Genomic DNA, 20,597 nt, shown 5'->3' with positions numbered 1-20,597 from the left:
CATTAGTCCATAAATTTTAATGAAACCAAAAATTCTCTTTGATTTTTCTAGTCATAAATAATGTCTCATTGTCCTCACTAGTAGTACTTTTCTGTTAGTCACCTCCTTAGATCCCTTTACAGAGTTTTTCATTTGCAGACATTACTAGGATGCCAAAATCCATGGATTCCCACTGGATGCACTATTTGATGAGGGAAGGTGCTTGTTTACATGGTGGCTGCACCATGGCAGCTCACAGCAGCTCTCCTGGCCCATTAGCCACACGTGTGCAGTTGCACCAACATTGTTGAAGCTCTGTGATGCTGTGGCAAGACAATAGGAAATGGGGCCTTTTTATGGGTTACATGAAACTGATCTACACTGAAATTGGTTTTGAGTCTTTCACAGACTCTCTGGCCTCTAATCAGAAAGCAAAAACAGAGACCCTTTCAGGTATACCCATCTGAAACCCTACAAAATCCTTTGAAAAAAATTGAAATTAGTAGTCCTTATGACACTTACCTGACTACACAGGCCCTCTCTGCCCATTTCATAGAGGCTATGAGTTATAACAAATTCCAAGTTGTACTTCCCTCCCCAAGCATGAGAAATCACTAACAGGCAAACCAAGAACAAAGGGAAGTAGGGAGTGGTCCTTGGAAAAACCCTCCAATAATTTTACTCATAAATATATTACATTTAGGAAAGCTTCCTTTTTCGTTCTTCTCTTGTCTTATTTTTTTTCTTTTCTTCTCTTTTTTGACTTGATGGCATTTTACTGAAAACAAGGGATCATGCCAAAATCCTACAGAAAGGTCTTTTGCTTTTTCCTCTTTGTGTTTTATCTGTTAAATGTCATGAAGATTTCCCAGACCAATACAGCTAACCCGTGCTAATTAAGCCATTAATGTGGGTGGTAAATGAGGCTTAGGCAAATGATAAATAAGACCCTTGTCCTGCTGGATTTCATACTGTGTCTCACACCTCAAAGCCATCACAAGGTTATAGCAATCCGATTATTGATCGACTCTAGAGCTCTTAATTATGCTTAATACTTTGTGGACTGATTCAAAACCACACAGTACTGACTGAGTAGAGATCATTAAAGAATACCATCTGGTACAGTTGACATGCACAGTAGCCTCTGAGGACCTACAGGGTTTTTTCTGGACAGTATTTGGCAGGATTTTGTTCACTTACAAATTTGAGCTCCTGAGTCCTTTTTCCAGAAAATAAAAACAGTGGAAACAGCTTCTCCCCAAACTTACACTCCATGTTGAGTCTGAAACTCAGGACTGAAGAGCCTTACCTCAGGAAGATGTCTGTCTTTAAGTCCCTGTGTATCACAGTCAGCCTCAAAATTTCTCCGTACTTGATGCAACCCTTCCCAATGGCCTAAACTTCAGCACAGTTTGATTAGGATGGAGAACTTTTCTCTTCTTTCAATATGGCCACAGCTTTACGAGACTTCTGTAAAACAACAGGCTCGTTTGTCTCCATAGCCCATACCCTACTGATAGTGTCGATGTGCCAACAACTTTAGCATGTAGACATGTCTGCCATAGACTGGGCAAAAGAGAAGGTAAAATCTGTGATGGCTTATCAGTGCTGTTATAAATCTGTGCCAAAGCCAAATATTAGTTTACAGTTTAAAAAAATAAAATTTTGAACAGTAGTGTCAGAGTGATTGTCTATTTTCCTTCAGTTGCTATTGACAGTGTCACTCCCATGAGATTTAAATGTAGGTGTCTGCATCTGAACTTGCTGTTTAAATGTTTTTTATGGGACAATGGAGATAAACACACCCTTCTGACTTTTTCTCTCATCACACAGTAGATATCTAAAACAGGTCAGATGACTCATGTCTTAGAATAAGCCCTTTCCTACTTGTAGGCAGCCATTGGCTCCAAAGGATCCCTAGGGACTAGCTCAGACACAAGCACTCAGGTTTCTGAAATTAGCTGAAATAAAACCCCTGCTGTGGATCTGTATCCATTGAAACAAGTATTTTAAATTTAGGATTGTATTCTTACAAACAGGGTCCCTCCACACGACTGGTCTGTAATGGCTTCATCACCCACCCCAAGGTTGACTTTCTCAGGCTGTCGGAAAATATAGCCCTGGCTCCTGGGGGATGGAGAGAGGGCAGCGCAGGAGCACCCTCGTCCAGCCTGGAGAGTGAATCATTTCATCTCCAGTGGAATGGGACATCCTGAGTTTTACACCACCCCTAAAATTTCCAGAGAAACTTAAGGGAAAATAATATATCTGATGCATGAAAACTAGTATAACAATAATTACCTTTTTTTTAACTTTGCAAAAAGCCAAAGTTAAGTGATTACAATATCAAACATTTGCAAATAGAGAAGAAAATCCATTATTCACACTCCTTTTCCTCAAAATCTGTCTAATTTGTTCCTTTTATTAAAAATTATGTTCCCTCCTTTGCTACTTCAGCACCATTTCTGGGCTGGAGTTGGTCCTATGTCAACTGTCAGTTCCCCCTCTTTCCTAACACATCAGCACAGTTTTTTCTTTGCTTTTCCAGTTATTGTCCTCAATTACAATATTATTTTTGCTTGAAAAGCTTTCTTACACATTTGTCACAGCTGCCTAGATAATACGTCACCAAAAAAAAACTATCCATCAATATTTTAGACTTAGGATGTGGGAGTCAGCTTAAGATTAAAGCACAAAAAGTTTTGCACCTTCTTGGGAGCTAGGCATTGCATCCAACAGAAAGCTTTTTAATATAGATAGTGGAGCCTCAGTAGTGACTCAGACAGCAGCCAGACTACTTCAGGGTGAGGTGTACCCACCTCTAGATCCTACATATATTTCCATCAGGCATCAGGTAGCACTGTTCCCTGGTATGTGCACACTTTGGTTTGGCAGGAATAATGTAGCACAGGCTCATGTGCATGCAAGCAGATGAAATGAGGGCAACCCTGTCTATTTTACAAAGCACTGGTATCCCTTATGATACTTTCTCTTCTGTAGTATCTAAATTAGTTGCAAAATCCTATCTGTGGTTCTTTTCCAAGACAAACCCTGAACTGAGTAAGAGTAAAATCATAATTTTAAACTTTGATATGTCTAAATCATATTTAGAACCTACCAGAACCCTCAAGTATGTGGCAGTGACCCAGAAAAAGAAATGTGCAGGAATTATTAGCCGAAGAATCCACCTCCCTCTTCTCCTGCATCCCCTTTTAGGAACTGCACCCAAGTCCATGCAATGTCACTTGTTTCACATGGCTAATTTACATCCTTAGTTCCCTAAACATCACCATGAGGAAACAGCACTGTCCTAACAGGGGCAGAGGGAGGATCAGTGTGTAAAATATGATGCTGTGAGACCTTCTCTGAAGATATTCAAAACATGCCTAGACATGACTCTGTACAACCTGTTCTAGCTGAACCTTCTTTAGCAGGGGCGACTGGACTAGATGATCTCCAGAGGTCCATTTCAAATCTAGCCATTCTTTGAGTCTGTGATTTGTATTTAGGGAAGGGATAAAGATCAGAAAATAGCTTGTAGCTAGATGTTAGGCTGTGAATGAATTAGACTGTAGAGGCTATGCACAGAATAATAATCAACTAAAACGTATTTATGTTTATACATATGGATAAAAAGTGTTCCATCTAGGTAGCCTGTGGATTTGCTCTGCAGCAACATGTTAGGGCCTTAACAATAAAAAAAAAAAAAGAAAGAATTGCATCCTAAATTTCCGCACTATCCTTGTAAACAGCCTTGCTATCAAATCAATAAATAAAGCCTTGTTGCCCATCATTGAAAAAGCCCAATTTCAGCAAAAAGAATTGAAACACTTGGCAGGGGAGGGAGGGGAAGGAAAAAAATCATTCTCCACACCTGGAAGTTATGATGGACTTTGGAATGGTTCAGGTGAGAGGCTTATCAGAGAGACGTGTTGAACTCAGTGTGTCTCTATGTGAAGCATTTTATCAAGCTTAAGTACTTCATGTGTTTCTTGTCAACTTTAATCTCTTCTCTTTCTTTTCTCATCAGGAGGCCAAGAAGACTGCATCTTTTCTTATGAACCTGTCACAAGACAGGAAAGTAAGTTTCACCTGCTTTTCTATCACTGTTCCTTATATATTTCATTTCACAGTTTGGGGGCCAGCAGAGCAGTAAGTCTTGCTGTGTCAGACCCAGATTCTCTGTGACTTCTTTTTCTTGGACACTCAGCCTATTGCATATGAAAAGAATTATATAAGGATCTTCTTTGAAAGTCCCCACTTCCCGACATTCCCAGGGCTCTCTCCAGTATGCTCTCTTGGGCTTTACTAATACATAAGTTAATCATTCTACAAAATATTGATGCAGATTTTCTAGATTTACTGCAATATTATTACATGGAAGGCACATGATATGTGCCACTACCCAGTGTAGATGAACCTATGGGAAGGCAACTGAAACTGGGAGTGCACTCACCTGACTTAATGAGGGATGCATTCGTATAACTATACGAGAAAAAAATGCTACAACTGCCTTTCCATGCCTCTTGGAAGAGTCCATCTGCAAGTATTTGGGGGTGGCCTTCTTGAGCGATAGCAAATATATGTGCTTCTACATAATCATTTGACCATGTGCATGGATCATCACAGAGCTCTGCAGTGCTAATTCCATTTCCTTATTCATGTCAATATATAAAATATTCATCAATAAAATGTGCACCTAAGTTTTCACTTCATACATGAAAGCAAAAACTCTGGTTAGTGCATAATTGGGTAAAATTATTTACCAGTAAGATCATCAAAGTGTGCCTTTCTTTTTGTTGTTCAGTTAATTACACCAGGCCGGTTATTATTCTGGGTCCTATGAAAGATCGGATCAACGATGATTTGATATCTGAATTCCCTGATAAGTTCGGATCATGTGTACCACGTGAGTATGATTTTACTCCTAGTTCTGCAGCTGAGTGAACTGTATCCCTTGGTGCTACACATTAAGTAAATTTCTGGGAAAACAGTATCCATAAGCTGTATGTAGTTGAGTTTCTCAAAGGTCATTTTTCCCTCACACAGAAAATGGGAAAGGAACAAATAAATAAAATTTTAAAAAAGGTTGTGAAGGTCTGGAAAACATTTCTCAAAAGAATTGTCTCAAAAGCTCTAGGACTTTTTTAAACAAGGAACCTTCCAGTCACTAACCCAGTTTAGTAATCATTACATCTATGGTTTCTTAAATAAGACATGTTTGAAATACTGGTAAAATGTAAAATGGTTCCGCTCAATTGCACAGCATCCACCTATAAAAATATGGAATAATCTGTGAATTGTGTGACATCCGGATTCTTGAATCTGAAAGCAATGTTGGACTCTGAATTAAACAGAGTATTTATATCTTGGATCATTAGAACTTGCTATCTATTTCAAGCCCTGGTTGCAGTTGTACGTCATTTTTAACTGTTGTCTCTGCAAATATACTACCTTAAAATTGCTAGAGGTGAGAACCAAATCAGGCCTCTAAATAAGGCTAAATAGATGAGATTACGATTTATTTTATCATTCGAATAATATTGGATTTACAATCTGGAATGAATTTTATATTTGAGGTTTTTGTGTGATCCTGCTGAAAAAAAGTGAAATTCTGGTAAACCCTAATTTTATTTTAGCCTGTATTGATTGGAGGTAAACATCAAAAGGTATTACTACAAAAAGACAGCTTTGTTGTCATAACTCCATTGAAAACAATATGTAGTAGCCAAAATCTGCTCTCAGATGTGGAGTGCCTCCCCTTAAAGCAGATCCAGCATTGCCCACTGAGCAAGCCTTTCCTGCTGCATTTTGTGCACTAAATGTTTTTGCAGACTTCTTTATCTTCTGTCTTTTGTTTCACGCAGATACCACACGGCCAAAGCGTGACTATGAAGTGGATGGGAGAGATTATCATTTTGTCATTTCAAGAGAACAAATGGAAAAAGATATCCAAGAGCACAAATTTATAGAAGCTGGGCAGTACAATGATAATTTATATGGAACTAGTGTCCAGTCTGTGAGATTTGTGGCAGAAAGGGTAGGTTGACACTAGTTTTATTGCCTATACAACATGATCTGCTTTGTTTCTACTTGTGTCCCAGACATGATTCTCTGGCAAAACCAGAAAATATCTGCAAAATGGCATCCTAATATTTATAGGCTTTATAATGACTACACAAGTGGAGTTTCTGCTTTGAATGACATCATCCTTGACACTTCCTGTACTTGGATATAGTGCCATGGATTCAGGGTTCTAACACAGTTCCTCAAGTGCATCCCAAAACAGCCTTTCCTCTTGCTTCTGTAAGACGGGTAGATAAACTTGTCTCACTTTCACAGAGGCAAAAGGACAAACCACAGAATGATGACATTATTTTTCTCAGGTGACATGGGGAGTCTTCGACATAAACAAGAATTTGTTTAACCAGTAAGAACATAGACATCATATTAACTTTTATGAATTGATTTTCCTCATCTCAAGAAAATGCTCCTGCCCCTACGAATTTCATATCAGGAAAAAATAAAACCCAAGTTTGTTTCCATATCAACAGTGTATATTTTTTATTAGCACCAAAGCAAAGGAAAGAACATAAAGTAGTGAAGCACATGCCCTGGGCTCCCTCTTCCCTGGTGTGCCAGTAATGGCCCTGTTCCAGGGCACTGCATCTCAGAATTGCTTCCTATCTTTTGGCTGATCTGCAGCAAACTCTGCAGAAATAAACACATCTTCATCTGCTTCCAACAGGGCAAGCACTGTATACTTGATGTGTCAGGAAATGCTATCAAACGACTACAAGTTGCACAACTCTATCCCATCGCTATCTTCATTAAGCCTAAATCATGGGAGCCTCTGATGTGAGTATGAACTTCTTCAAGCATTTTATTTTTCAGGGTACAATCTCAAGTGGTACCACACAGGTCTTGAGTCTATGTTTTGCCTGTTTTCTATAATTAGTAGTAATCAGGGGAAGTGAGAACAGTGGAGACTTATCCTCACAGCCTGTCATCCACTGTATCCTGGCATCTCCAGGAACAAGCCAGAGCTGCCTTTGAACCTTTCAGACTGGGACTTGTGGGCAGCAAGTTCACCAGGGACTCATGCAGCATGGCTTGTCCCATCCAGCCTCAGGTGCTCCTGGGGTGTAGAGTCTGGTTAAGGGCAAAAACCAGACGGTTAAACCTGTGCCAGGTCTGAGGTGTGTGCTTCTTCGTATAAGCTCTTCATTTGCCTGAAGGTCTGTAAGAAGATAGGCGAGGAACCATGGGACTGGAGAGGGGCAAATGTAACACTCAAACTAATGAAAGAAAAGGCACCAACTTCATGCTGTCAAGGCTCACTGGGGTGACATGAACTTTGGAGGATAAGATTGAAACTTAGTATAAGATCAGTAAGATGAAATTCAGCACAAAGGGGAGAAAATTAAATGCAAGACTACAAGCAGGGAATAATGAAACTATAGCACTGCAGAAAAGCATCTGGCAGTTGGGGTGGATTACACAGGAATTTGAATGGATGGATAATGTGGTTGCAAAAAAGGAAACTGCCACTGTGGGCTATATTCATATCAGTGTTGTGTAAGGACACAATAGACAGCTATTTTGTTTTACTGGGTATGGATGAGGCCTCAGCTGGAGTGCTGGCCTGGTTCTTGGTTCCACCCTGCTGGTGGAGGAGGAATGAGCATTATCTAGTGTCACAGAGAGAAGGTTGAGGAGGAAATACAGAATTGATCCTCATACCGATTAAAGCTCAGGGTAAAATACATTGTTATCGAGTTGTTTTCCATGTACAGTCAAGATAATGCAAGAGCTATCAGCTTACTTTGCTGTGATAAGAATGAAATTTTGAGCTCTGTGCCTTCCCCTCATACAAGGCTTTGCAAAGGCCAGGTAATGCCATAGGTATGTGTTTCACAGGTAGAATGTAGGCACCCACCCTCCTGTTACAGATCTGTGTCTGGTAGCAGTAACTGTGTGCCCACAGACGTTGGTCACAGAGCTGGAGAATGCCAAAACAACTCATCCCGCAAATGTGCATTCTCCCTGGCCCTGCCTTTTGGCAATGAGGTTGTTGCATGTCCAATCATGCTACAGGGAATGATGCACAGTATGTGGTACTTACACAGCCCCATCCTAACCAAAAGCCATCTTGGACTGGATGACTTCCTGGCATTTCTTCAAGCCCTGCAATTCAATTGTATTCTGATTTTGATATGTATAAAAGAAAGATTGTCTGATAGCCTACCTTCTACACTGGTTGTTTTAACATAGATCTTAGTGGACAGTATTCCCTTTCATAAAACATTTCCATTATTTGTTTAATACTGGCACTGCCTCTGGAATGACCAAAAAAAAAAAAAAAAAAGTGTAAGTAGAACCAGAAAAGTGGCAATAACATAAAGGCTTCATTGATTTGATGTTAGAACAGCAAATCCTTGAACAGATTGGCTGAATGATGTTATGAAGATGCAAAATATTATGACAATCATCCTGTTATTGAACCAAAGCAATAGACAATAAAACAAGTGTGTTGTTCAAGAAACAACTGGATGTGGCACTTAGTGCTATGGTCTAGTTGACAAGATGGTGATCAATAAAAGGTTGGACTTGATGATCTTGTAGGTCTTTTCCAACCTAAATGATTCTGGGATTCCGTCTTTTTTATTTACATAACTACTGCAACACAAAAAAGTTATGCCTTATCTGTCATAACTATTACTCCAAGTTGAAAGTTACTGTAGTAGCAAAGTCAAAACATAAAGGACAAAAAATTTCTAATCACAAGATGTAGAGAAAGAATAAGAAAAGATTTATTCTTTCAGCAAAATTATCACATAAAGTTGTGGTCTAACTCTCATTTATGCATATACTCTTTTGCACCCATCTGACAGTGGAAGTAAGAAGAGTGAAGGGAACTCCTTCACTTGAAACTTGGTTATTGCAGGTTTTCTGGAACTAACACTTACTAACACAACACTTACTAACACTTAGAGCACTTGCAACCACAGTGATGGAAGACTACAAGGGGCTATTGGATGTAAAAGCAATCAGAACACATAGCCATTGCTGTAAAAAAACTAGTCCATCAACCCTTCCTTTCTCTCTCCCTGCCTTCCTTCCTCCCTTCATCTCTCCTACCCCTACACAACTCCACCTGGTTTACACCCAGAGGCATCCTTGTTGGTACACTTCAATCAGCCTCTCTCTCTAGAGGAAGTAGGACAGTGTTGAGGTCAGGGGGATAAGAAACAGAAGTAAGGAAAAGCCTGCCTGGGTAAGCTCTTCACTGGGAGAGGAGGAAAACACTGGAAAATATACCTGGAGCACTATTTTGAATTCACCAGCTGTGAAGGTCCCCACCTAGGAAATAAAAATAAAATAAAAGGGACCACAGTATGACAGCACTTTTAATTCATCATGAAAAATAGATATCAAGGTCCTCCCTTCTCTCCATCCTTTCTCCTAAAGGCACAGGATGGGCAGAGGCATGAATACAACTAGCACAGTTTTATATCCCAGGCAAATCTACAACCTGAAAGTGTAAGGCAGATTTGTACCTATTTCAAAATACTTCCTATTATAAACACTTGTTTGTATTTGTATTATCTCTTCTGCTAATTCAAAGATCCTGAGGAAGACTTCTCAGAAATTTACCAGAAATAGATCTGGAAGAAGGAGGTTGTTAGCACTACAATAGTGTTCTTCAGATGAAAAGTTTGGCTAAGAATTTGCAATGGTGTGTCCCACTTCAAGACAGAGGTTTGGTTCAGTCACCTAAAGAGATGTTTAAGTAGGTGTAGCTGATAAGAAGTCCACCTGAACTCATCTTTCCACTTAATAGAACAAGTAGTATTACAAATTTAGCAGGACAACGCACAGATTTGCGAATGCTAAACCTATTTATATAACCTACAATTACTGTCATACATTTTTTAAGAAATCTTTCTTACATTCATTTGATAATCCTGCTTTCTCCATTGCTTTTGTATTTCCAGAGAGATTTTTCTAAGCAGTGTTCCCAGCTGTATGGTTAGTTATACAGGTAGGCAGCAATAAGCCGTTTCTAGAAACACATTTTTGCATCCTAGACATCTTCCAGGGTGTTTCTCAGAAGCCAGGTGGGAGTTAGTTGTAGCAAGTTCATACTGTTGTGCGCTTCTTAGATCATTTTTTATGCACCGTAATGCACATAATTTCCCACGTGCATCGCCCATGTCATACTATATGCAGTCCATTTCCACATAATCATATGATACAGTGCAAGGCATTAAATCAGATTTATGTGGAACACAAGATGCTCCCTTCTCTTGCTTCCCTAGTTGCCTCAGAAAATTTTCATCACGTTTCAAGAAAATTAATCCATGCTGTGAAAAATGCTAGAACAAACAAACTCTATTTATTATTGATAATAAATTTGGACGTCTACAGGCATATAAGTGTAAGGCAGTGAATAAGTACAAGCTTGATCACTGAAAGTATACAGTGGTATTAAAAGCTGAGCATGCACAGGCAAGAAAACTCATTTCTCAAAGTTATTAAATAATGCTTCTCTTGTTAACAGAAATGCTCCAACAAATAACAAAACACTAAGAGAATCAGAATGTTACTGACTGTTTATGTTTTTACATTATTGGTACCCAGTAAGCAATCTGTACAACATTAATCAGCTGAGGCAGCTGTGGGAGACAGAGAAGTGACTGAAGGAGCTTCAGCTCTGGAGACAGGAGTACTGAGTGCTCAGACTATAGGACATCCTGAATACCAAACTTACCTATAGGTTCCTGATGTCTCAAGTCTATCTCAGTTAGCAGCTACCAGATTCAAGCCTTATATTTTGTTTGGCAATGCAAAGTAGTGAACCCAAGAGAAAAATTTACTGGAGAAATATGAAATGGGAAATAGTCTGAAGAAGTAGTTTTGTGCTACATTAGAATGAAATTAAATTGAAAATACAAAACTGTCCATGAAGTGATGGAAGAATTTCAGGGACTGATTCTTTTGGAACATGTCTTTTGGAAAGTTGTGCTAGCAATAATCCAAATTTTTTGATTACTTCCTTTGTGTTTCTAGGGAAATGAATAAACGTCTTACAGAGGAGCAAGCAAAGAAAACCTACGATCGAGCAATTAAATTAGAACAAGAATTCGGAGAATATTTCACAGGTATGTTTTTATTAATGTCAGGTTTTTTTCCCAAGATATAGTCTTTTATTGCAAAACAACTTGATCAGGTCTGTCTCTGGCCTACAGTACCTGTCAGTGTAGTGTGCCCAGAGAAAGGACTTCTGGTTTGAGATTATTGTTTCCTTGAAATTCCAGAGCAGTTGAGGCACTTGTCTCATATTGCACAATGTTCAAGAAGGCAAAGTGCGGTGTCCTGCACTTGGGTCACAACAGCCCCATGCTGCACTATAGGCTTGGAGTAGAGTTTCTGAAAAGCTGCCCAGCAGAAAAAGACCAGGGAGTGCTGAGTCAGCAGGGTGCCCAGGAGGCCAAGATGGCCAAGGGCCTGTATCAGCAATAGTGTGGCCAGCAGGACCGGAGCAGTGATTGCCCCCCTGTACTGGGCACTGGTGAGGCTGCACCTTGAATCCTGTGTTCAGTTTTGGGTCCCTCACTGCAAGAAAGATATTGAGATGCTGGAGCATGTCCAGAGAAGTCAATGGAGCTGGGGTAGGGTCTGGAGCACAGGTCTGATGAGGATTGGCTGAGGGAGCTGGGGGTGTTTAGCCTGGAGAAGAGGAGGCTCCCGGGGGACCTTATCGGCCTCTACAACTATCTGAAATAAGGTTGTAGCCAGGGCACTGGCCTCTTCTCCCAGGTAACAAGTGACAAGAATGAGGAAATGGCCTCAAGTTGTACCAGGGGACATTTAGATTACCTATGAGAAAAAAAGTTCACAGAGAAGGTTGTAATCCATTGGAAAAGACTGTCCAGGGAAGAGGTGAAGTCACCATCCCTATTATTCAAAAAACATTAAACCATGGCACCTGAGGACGTAGTTTAATGGTGAACATCGTGATGGGTTGCTAGGTTGACAGTTGTGTTCAATGATCTTAAATGTCTTTTCTAACCTTCACAATTCTATGATTCTATGAATTTGATTCCATCCCTGACCCAAAACTGCTTTTAATGAAGTCAGAAAAAATGTTGCATAATTGCATTTGTGCAGGCCAAAGAAGTCCTCACTAGTTCAAGATAACAGTTCAAGCTATGGATCATGGAAGGGGAAGAGAAGGGCACCTTCTCCCTGACCTGAAAAAAAACAAGATTTAGGACCTGCTCATTTGAGACCTGCATTTCCTTTGGGCAGGTTTAAAAAGCTCCTTCTCAGGGGACTGGTATTTGTAGATAACCATTAGAAGCCCTCAATTGTCCCTCCACATGCTGACAGAACAAAAAAAAAAGGTTCTGCCCACTGTTCTAGGTAGCTTCTACATCAATTGAAACGTAAGGCTTGACTTACAGCAGTGGGAAGCTACCACGCTACCCTCCCCTAGGACAGAACTGCTAGTTCTCTGAACTAACCTGGCTTAGTCTTCCCAGTACAAGCAGTGGGATGGGTCTCTGTCATAGGCAGGTGCCATTAGTTTGAACTTAGTTGTCATTTGCAGGGGTATGACTTTTCCATAATCAATATCACAGTATGCCAGTATTCCTTCTCATGTTGTCTGTGAGTTCTATGAGCATGCTGAAAATCTGCTGACACCGGATGCTGTATCTATCAATTAAAAGAAGTATTGATATGTTTTCTCTACTGCAGCTATTGTCCAAGGAGATAGCTTAGAAGATATATATAATCAATGCAAACTTGTAATTGAAGAACAATCTGGGCCTTTCATCTGGATTCCTTCAAAGGAAAAATTATAAATTAGCCACTGCACCTCTGATTACGACGGGAGAATATTTAGAAGAAAACTATAATATACTATTTGGAGGCTTTCCTGTTTTTGTTGCATTTATGTTCTTTGCAGTCAATGTGAATTTTGATGAATGTACAACACAAAGTGTTTGAAGCCATGAAGGACACTGATGGGTCAAAGGGTAGGAACAAAAAGACTTCTACCATATAAAGCAAATCTGTTGTGTGCTCAGAGCACCAGTTGTAGGTATAAACTTTTGACACGGAGACCCTCTGTCAAGGGGAGCTAGCCACCTCCTGTGCCCATGCGGACATTTTGATCGATTTCAATGGCTGAGCTCAGTGTTTTGATTGCTTTAAAGAGAAGTTCCCAGCTCTTGAACCTCATATAGGGCTTGATCCTGCAAGGCGCTCAGCACTCGACCCCAATTCCTACACGAGTAGCCTGGTGACTTGGAGGCACTTGTGATCCTTCCCTCTGCTGTTCAGTTCCATCAATTCCAGTAGGACTATTCATGTGCTCAAAGCTAAGCACAGGCTTAAGCATTTTGCTAGATCAGGGCCACACGCACCTTGCAAAATCAAGCTCAGAGTACTTGGTCCACTTCTTACTGAGGTCACTGTTAGGACTCTCTGTGACTTGACTGGGAGGTGGGTCCTATTCTAAGTTTGTCATTGCATATTTGTAGTTGGTACACCTCGACTTTGGTAACTATGCACATCTTTTGATTTCTGAAACCAAGTCAAGCATTTCTTTTTTCCCCTTTGGAAACACTATTGCATCAGGAACTAATAACAATATGGTTTATTTTAATGGTGTTTGGGTGTGGGAGAGGATGGAAGCATTTCACATCACACACTCGTGCACTCTAATACATTCCCATGCGGACACACACGTATGAGGATTCACAGCACCTATGTTGACAAGGAGGGATACAACTGGGAAAAGCTTTAAAATTTTTGATTGTCTATTTTATCATTTATATTGACAGAAGGCACTTAAAGATGGAATAATTTATAAAAATAAAAATATATTGATGTATAGAAACTAATTTCTATAGGTAAAAAAGTTTTTGTGAAGATATTTTGTAAAGATTAATTAATTGAAAGATTAAATATTTACACCCTTGTGTGACTGTAAAATGTAAAGAGGACCATCAAGTTGCATTATCCCTTTTCCATAACAGATTCTCTATTCTTAATTACGAGCAAAATAATTCCTTAAATTGTAGTTGTCGTTTTGTTTTTCTTTCAATTTAATCCTCTTCCTTGCCTCTATTTAATCATGATGAACTCCTGTGGAAAGATCTCTTCAACTGACTGCCCTGTAGGACTTTTCTGAACACAAAAGGATAATGCATCTTTAAAATGAAATGGACAACTATTCAGAAGCAAAATGTCAATGCTTAAATGCGGTTAATAATGTCTGTCTCGGGAGGGAGGCATCCTTCGCCCCCAAATGTTTTATGATTCTTCTTGTTTTTTCCAAGGAAATAACAAAAGTATTTGATCTTTCCTCTCTTTGCAGGCAGGTCACCAACTAACCTATATCTTCATTCATTTCACAGTCAACAAGGGTCTTAAAAGCAAAAACTGAGGCAATGGATGTTTGTGAGGGATTTGGGGAAAGTCTGTGGAATTGCAGTTTGGGGTGCATGGAAAGGGAGGAGGAGATATTTCTTTCATGTTTCGCACCGCCCTTCCTCTGTATACTGATGCCAATCTTCACTGACTCATAAGGGGACAACTGCAAAAATGCTATGACAGTAAACTGAATTGCCTTTGCTGCTGCTGGACCATGTTCTCTATAAAACCCACACTCCTGCCTGCTGCACTGCAGGAGTGCAATGCCTATGGCTGGTGGCTACAGTAACCCTAACGCTTAAGGATGTTTTAAGGGCAAATGCTAAATAGACTCCTCTGTTACTTGTCTATTTGAAGCTTGCATTTCTACACCCTGTCGAGCTGACAGGTATACCCAGCCAACTTCCGCGGACAGCGAGACGAGCTGGATGTTTGCAAAAGCCACCAGCAGCGACAGGGTTAATAATACAGGCAGTTTAGTGGCCCTGAGGGGGCCTCCTAAGCTTACTGCCCAACTATGATAACTTTGAGAAGTTCACACTTCTTTAACTACTATTTTTCTTGCCTGGCCAGCGCAGATTTATAAACAAGGGTTTCAGTTAAGTCTCCAGAAGAGCTTTGTAATCAGAAGGGCTAGAAACATTTTTTTTTCTTTTTTTTTTTACAAAATATAAATTAATGAATGCTTTGATTTTGGATAATTCTGCAGAAATCCACAGAGTGACCCCAGATCTTTGGAAGCCACGAATTTTTCCATACTGGCAAAATACTATTGCCCCAGGTTGGGAATCAGCCCACCAGACCTGAAAAACCAAGTATCCTAAAGCAGGAACTTCATTCTAATTTTCAGCTCTGTTTTAAGCAATCAATCACATCTGCTTCTTTGTTTCTTAGTTCAGCATGCAGCCTTTTATGGTACTATCCTACTAGTAACTGTTTTGCTTTGTCATGTGCTGTGCTTTAAGGTGAACAGTAACACTACGGCTGAGTACAATCAATTTTTCCATCAGTCCTTGGTTACTGTAGTAACATTATTTATTTTTCCCTGTCTGTTGTTTGTGCTTCCAATTTAGAGTTGACATTGCACTTCTTTTTTTTTTTTTTTTTTTAAATAAAACATATATTTAAAAACAAATTGTCAAGAGAAGCAGTGAGAGGTCTTATTTCCCTTAGGACTTGTACTCCCATTTGTTTTGTGCGTTGACGTTTTGCGTTTCATGTTTCAGCATCCGCAGAGCTGCAGTCCATTTTTGCATTGCAGCTGTTCAGATCATACTGGGTGGTAGTGGGAGGAGGAAGGGAAACATAAGATTCATGCAAAATTACATCTGGTGCAAAAAAAAAAAAAAGTCCAAACTCAAAACCCATAGCAATTGGCACCTGAGTCCATATTGATGCTAACACAGCTTAGCATAATCAGATTCTCTTTCTGTCCATGTAAAAGGCTCAGGAGTGTCTAAACATGAGACAAATGCAAATGCTGGACCCTTTAGGAAAAGTGCCAGATCACACCCCTGGTGCTATATCTCATGTTCTGGCACAGTGTGTAGCACCGTAGGGTCCAAGCAGAATCAAAATTATCACAGCTTTTCGTCCACCCATGAATGATCATGATGACATCTTGCTAGCTTTTTGCAGATGTGCAATATTACAACCTATTTTTCCTTGCCACAAAAAAAAAAAAAAAATCTTTCATGCACTGACTCATTGAGAGCTTACTAACAGGGCTCAGTGAAACTCAGCACTCTTCACTGGTCTTTGGGTCTGAGCATCAACCAGTGAAAGAGCCTCTTTCTTGCTTAATCCCCCTTCCTACAGAGGTGCCCTGTCCATGCTAGCGCTTTGTAATTTCTTTGGTAGTTAAGGCTGTTTCTAGATCAATATTCTGTGGTGTAATTGTGTTTGTAGCTAGCATGGTTTGATGCTCCGGTGTGGATAGGGTCCTAGGAACCACTCTGTGAAAATCAAGAACAAAAATCTCTCCACTGCACTGAAATGTCAAATCCTCATCCTGGAGAGCAGTGTGGAACCTGAGCTAATAACCACTAGGAGCCAGCAACAGTGTCCTAGGTATACAACATCCCCCTACCTATTTACATTAATTTTCTACAGAGAAATTGTTGGTATTACACCCTCACTGTTACTTGCTCGGTCAAATTTTATTAATTTTTTTCTTTTCTTATTTTTTTTTCAAATTTTATCCCTGACGAGAGGGTTCAGTGAGTGACAACACATGAGGATATTTGTAGGAAAAATAGTGTTCATGAAAAAAGTCTCAAGCTTCTTTTTCAGCTGCAGTTTTAAAGCCATAATATCTGCCGTGTTCACAGAAAGTAGTCTTTTATCCTTCACAACTTTTAAATCTCAGTATTTTCCCTCTTGAACATTTTGTCTGCCATGTTATGCATGCAGTTCTGTGTACTGCATTCAAGTGCTCAAGCCCATGCCTTGGTGGAATAAACTTTTTCTCCTATTCCATTAAAAATCAGACATCTTGTCAGTTAGTTCAGAAATAAGAATGAGGTCATCACTATGTTAAAAAAAAAGGCTCCAATTCTAGGGCACAAATCAACATCCAAGCTATCAGCAAATAACATCTGAAATCTATCCAGGATATAGCCAGCCTGCATTCTCAGCTGGTGTAAATCAGAGTCACTTGTCCGATTTCAGTGGAGTCATCCCATTTATGCCATCTGAAGTTAAACATCCCTTGTCCTCATTACACCGATTTTTTTTAGCATTACTGTAAAACTCCAAGGCCATCTGACTAAACAGCAGCTCATTACTCTCCTCATCATTTACTGCTTATTTTACTGTAGCACCCAAAGGGCCAAGTCATGGGCCAAGATCCCTTTGAGGTAGGTGCTGTGAATTTGCTGAACAAAAAGACAGCCCGTGCAGAAGGGTTTGCAGAATGCTGCAGCCCCACTAACATCATACCAAGAGCAATAGGAATCGCCACCTCACTGGCCCTTTTGAGACTCTGTCTTTAAGATGAAGAGCATGAGAGATGATCCATCATCTCTCATACCACATTAGCAACTTGCAGCCTTGACCTACAGCCCAAGCAACTTTCCCTGATGTAAAACAGCGTTTCTGGGGATGAGTGGTAGCCAGCATTCCAGGCAAGATTTTTTTGGGGGAAAAAAAGCATTAAAAAAAAAGGAAAAAGAAAAAATAATTAAAAAAAGAAGGCAACACTGTTGGCTCTTAGTGGGATAGCAACGTTTTAATTTCTGGATTTGTGCTCCTAAATTTGAATTGGCCAGTTTGAATTTCTGAGTGTAGCAGCCTGTACTCACCAAGCTGCTCCATCTGGCATACTGGCCAGCGCACATCTCTTTAGCAGGATGTTTCTCAGTCTAGCTGTAGTGTGGGGTACTCAGAATCTGAACTGGAGTTTACAAAACACCCTGTCCAGCTTACACTCCTGTTATGTGTAAATACTCTGTGCATCCATTCCATTTGTGTAAAGAATAAAGCACACACAATTATAAAAATTAAGCTGTATATTTCATACTAGCTGTGTCCTTGCTTATTTATTCCGGTCCAAGCTCTCAGCTGTGGTTCAGTTGTAAATGCTTGATAGAGTGTTTATAAATATGTCATGAATTTTATTATAAAATATTAATATTAAAGCATTTTTACACTTTATAGCAAATGGATTCTTCACAAGGCATAATTTGTCTTTTTTCCTTGAAGCAGAATAGTAAAAGAGAAATATTATGTTTTTAATATGTCTCGAGACACTATGAGATCTATCATACAAGACAGACACAAGTCTGGAATTAGGATGGTGGTTTCAAAAATTACTGAGAATATGGTAACTTTTTTCTTTCTTGCACTTCTTTTTTTTTTTCTTTTGACTTCACATTGATGTGGAATTTGCCACCAAGAAGATTCACTCTGGTGAAGTACAGCCACTTTCTCCTTACCACACTTCTGCTGTGCACTGGGTATCATCAGCATCTTGGTGAATAATTAGCAGAATTTTTTTTTTATAATTAAATCATTGTTCCATGTTTACAAAATCACTGCACAGCCATGGGGATAGGGACGGCTGTAATAATTACATGCTTGTGAGCAGCTTAGTGGAGCGTAAACTCAGTTGTGCTACGGGATCCCAATAGCTCAAGAACCTTGGGGTTTGACAATTCCAGGAATGTCTTTGCAGATGGCTTGTGGGCTCCAGGGAGGCCATGTGAACATTGTCAGTCCCCAGCAGAGACAGGAACATGACAGGGACACTGCTTTTGACATACAGACAGTGCTATGTTCAATCTGCAGAGGACCACAGAGCCCCCATATGGCTCTAGGAGCCAAAACTGACTCTACAGGGAGAAAACTCTGTCCACAAGAGTTTTAGCTGCATAATCACAAGGATGGTTAATCATCTAAACATTCATTGCGATGCTTTACATTTCTCCAATAGATTCAGAAGAGGGAGAGAATCCGAACAGTTGACATTGAAATACAGATGACTACAATTAAAGGGGAAAAAAGTTAGGAAGTTATTTTTGAAATGCCAGTCTGTTTACTGAGAGATTTTTCACATCAATAAGTATATGGTCAAGCAACCTTAGCAACTACATAAAGTTACCTTCCTGAGCAGCACTTAAAAAGCAGTCTGTAGGTGGATTCATCATTACAGAGGAGGGTCTCTTATTAAAGTACTTTCTTCTTCTTCCTAGGCCAATCTCTAGGCCAGTTCCTCAGACTATATTCTGCAGAAGCAAGAGAAACTTAGAAAACACTCTTTATAAAATGCATTGGAGACAGGAAATACTTTAAATTGCAGAAAGCTAAACATGCTGTGATGATCGATTCAGGCAGTGGTGGCAAACCTGTCCAGCCTGTTGCCTTGGCTAGGCGTGGAGTATGTCCTGAATGGTCACCTTCCCTCATTTGTCCCACTGCCTTTTAATGGTCCCTTCACGCAGGCAGCCCACTGTCTGGACTCAGTTGTCCAATCACAAGCCGTGGCTTGAAAGACGCTATGTCCCAATTTGCAGAATTATTTGGGACCAGAGCTACAAGGTTGGTGAGCAGTACTTCTGTGTACAGATACCTCCAAGTGCCTAATCCATCTTAAGGATGTCATTTCACAGAGATTTTTCAGAAGAATTTAGGTGTCTATCTGGCATAAGCAAGTTATTCATTTCATTATAATTGTAGCACAAAGCAAGGCAATGACACCAGGGTTCCTAAAGCCCTATGGGAGAGCAGAAAAATGGTGATACAGTTCTTAAATATCTGAGCACATAGCAGATCCTCTTCCTCACCAGCAACCCATACAATAATTTTTATTGTCAAAAATCCCATCTCTGGAAGTATTCAAGGCCAGGTTAGATGAGGCTCTGAGCAACCTGGTCTAGTGGAAAGTGTTCCTGCCCATGGCATGATGGAACTGGCATGATGTTTAAGGTCCCTTCCAACCCAAACCATTCCATGATTCTATGATCTGAGACAACACAGGAAGAACTACCATAATAGCCCTATGAGAGCAGGACTCACCAAAAGCACCAGTACACAGCAAATTGCTGCAAGGAAGTTAACATCACAGCTGCAGAGAATGGGCTGCTTGGCTTGGTTGGCTGGACATGTCACCAGTAGAAGAGACACAGCTGAACTGATCTATAGAGCAGTGTGGAAAGCTGCGGACAAAAGCACAGCTCCCCTGCTCAGTGGAGGAGGATTGTACAGCACCCACTGCGGCAATCTCTTGCTGATGGAGATGGATCCTCCCTGACACACTGGGGAGCCAAATATCCCAGGGAGACGGAGCACGGTGCCCAGAAAGAAAAAAAAAAAAAAAAAAAAAAGTGATTTTAGTCAATGAAGAAATTGAATTACTTGCTGCAGAAGCTCATTAACTACAGTCAACTGCTCGTTAGTGCTTAATCTAAGCAGAAGCAGGTGGCAACCAGGGAAAATTAATTAGGTCTAATATATTATAACTACAACAGTAATAGGGCTGTTACAGCATCAGAAGGAGGCCAATACACAGGTGGCCCCTACACCACACCAACTGATTAATTAATGTCTCAGGGTACACAACGAGCCTGAGGGCTTACTCCTGAATGTATGGACAAAGAGCCTTCACTGCAGCCTCTTATGGCTTCCATTCCAACAGGGAGTCTCTGACACTGCCAAAGACTTTTCTTTGCAGT

The 20,597-nt window shown here is 40.1% G+C and overlaps 1 protein-coding gene across 8 annotated transcripts in view; it reads left to right on the top strand.

Annotated features, from left to right (window-relative positions):
* The window catches only part of LOC114057774 (disks large homolog 2), a 496,327-nt gene extending 478,383 nt beyond the window's left edge, over positions 1-17,944 (top strand). For all 8 annotated transcript variants that reach the window (XM_027884448.1, XM_027884447.1, XM_027884445.1 and 5 more), the window contains 6 exons: positions 4,010-4,060; positions 4,787-4,888; positions 5,847-6,019; positions 6,728-6,837; positions 11,053-11,144; positions 12,745-17,944. In XM_027884448.1, the coding sequence (XP_027740249.1) occupies positions 4,010-4,060; positions 4,787-4,888; positions 5,847-6,019; positions 6,728-6,837; positions 11,053-11,144; positions 12,745-12,851 (635 nt within the window). In that variant the 3' untranslated portion in view covers positions 12,852-17,944. The remainder of the gene's footprint in view (positions 1-4,009; positions 4,061-4,786; positions 4,889-5,846; positions 6,020-6,727; positions 6,838-11,052; positions 11,145-12,744) is intronic.
* The last annotated feature ends 2,653 nt before the right edge of the window (positions 17,945-20,597 follow it).

The sequence above is a fragment of the Empidonax traillii genome, unplaced genomic scaffold (genome assembly GCF_003031625.1).
Source record: "Empidonax traillii isolate 1590-97213 ecotype Southwest subspecies unplaced genomic scaffold, ASM303162v1 scaffold146:size911690, whole genome shotgun sequence".
Lineage (NCBI taxonomy): Eukaryota > Metazoa > Chordata > Aves > Passeriformes > Tyrannidae > Empidonax > Empidonax traillii.
The sequence above is the reverse complement of the archived record's forward strand: the minus strand, read 5'-3'. Positions and strand labels throughout refer to the sequence as shown.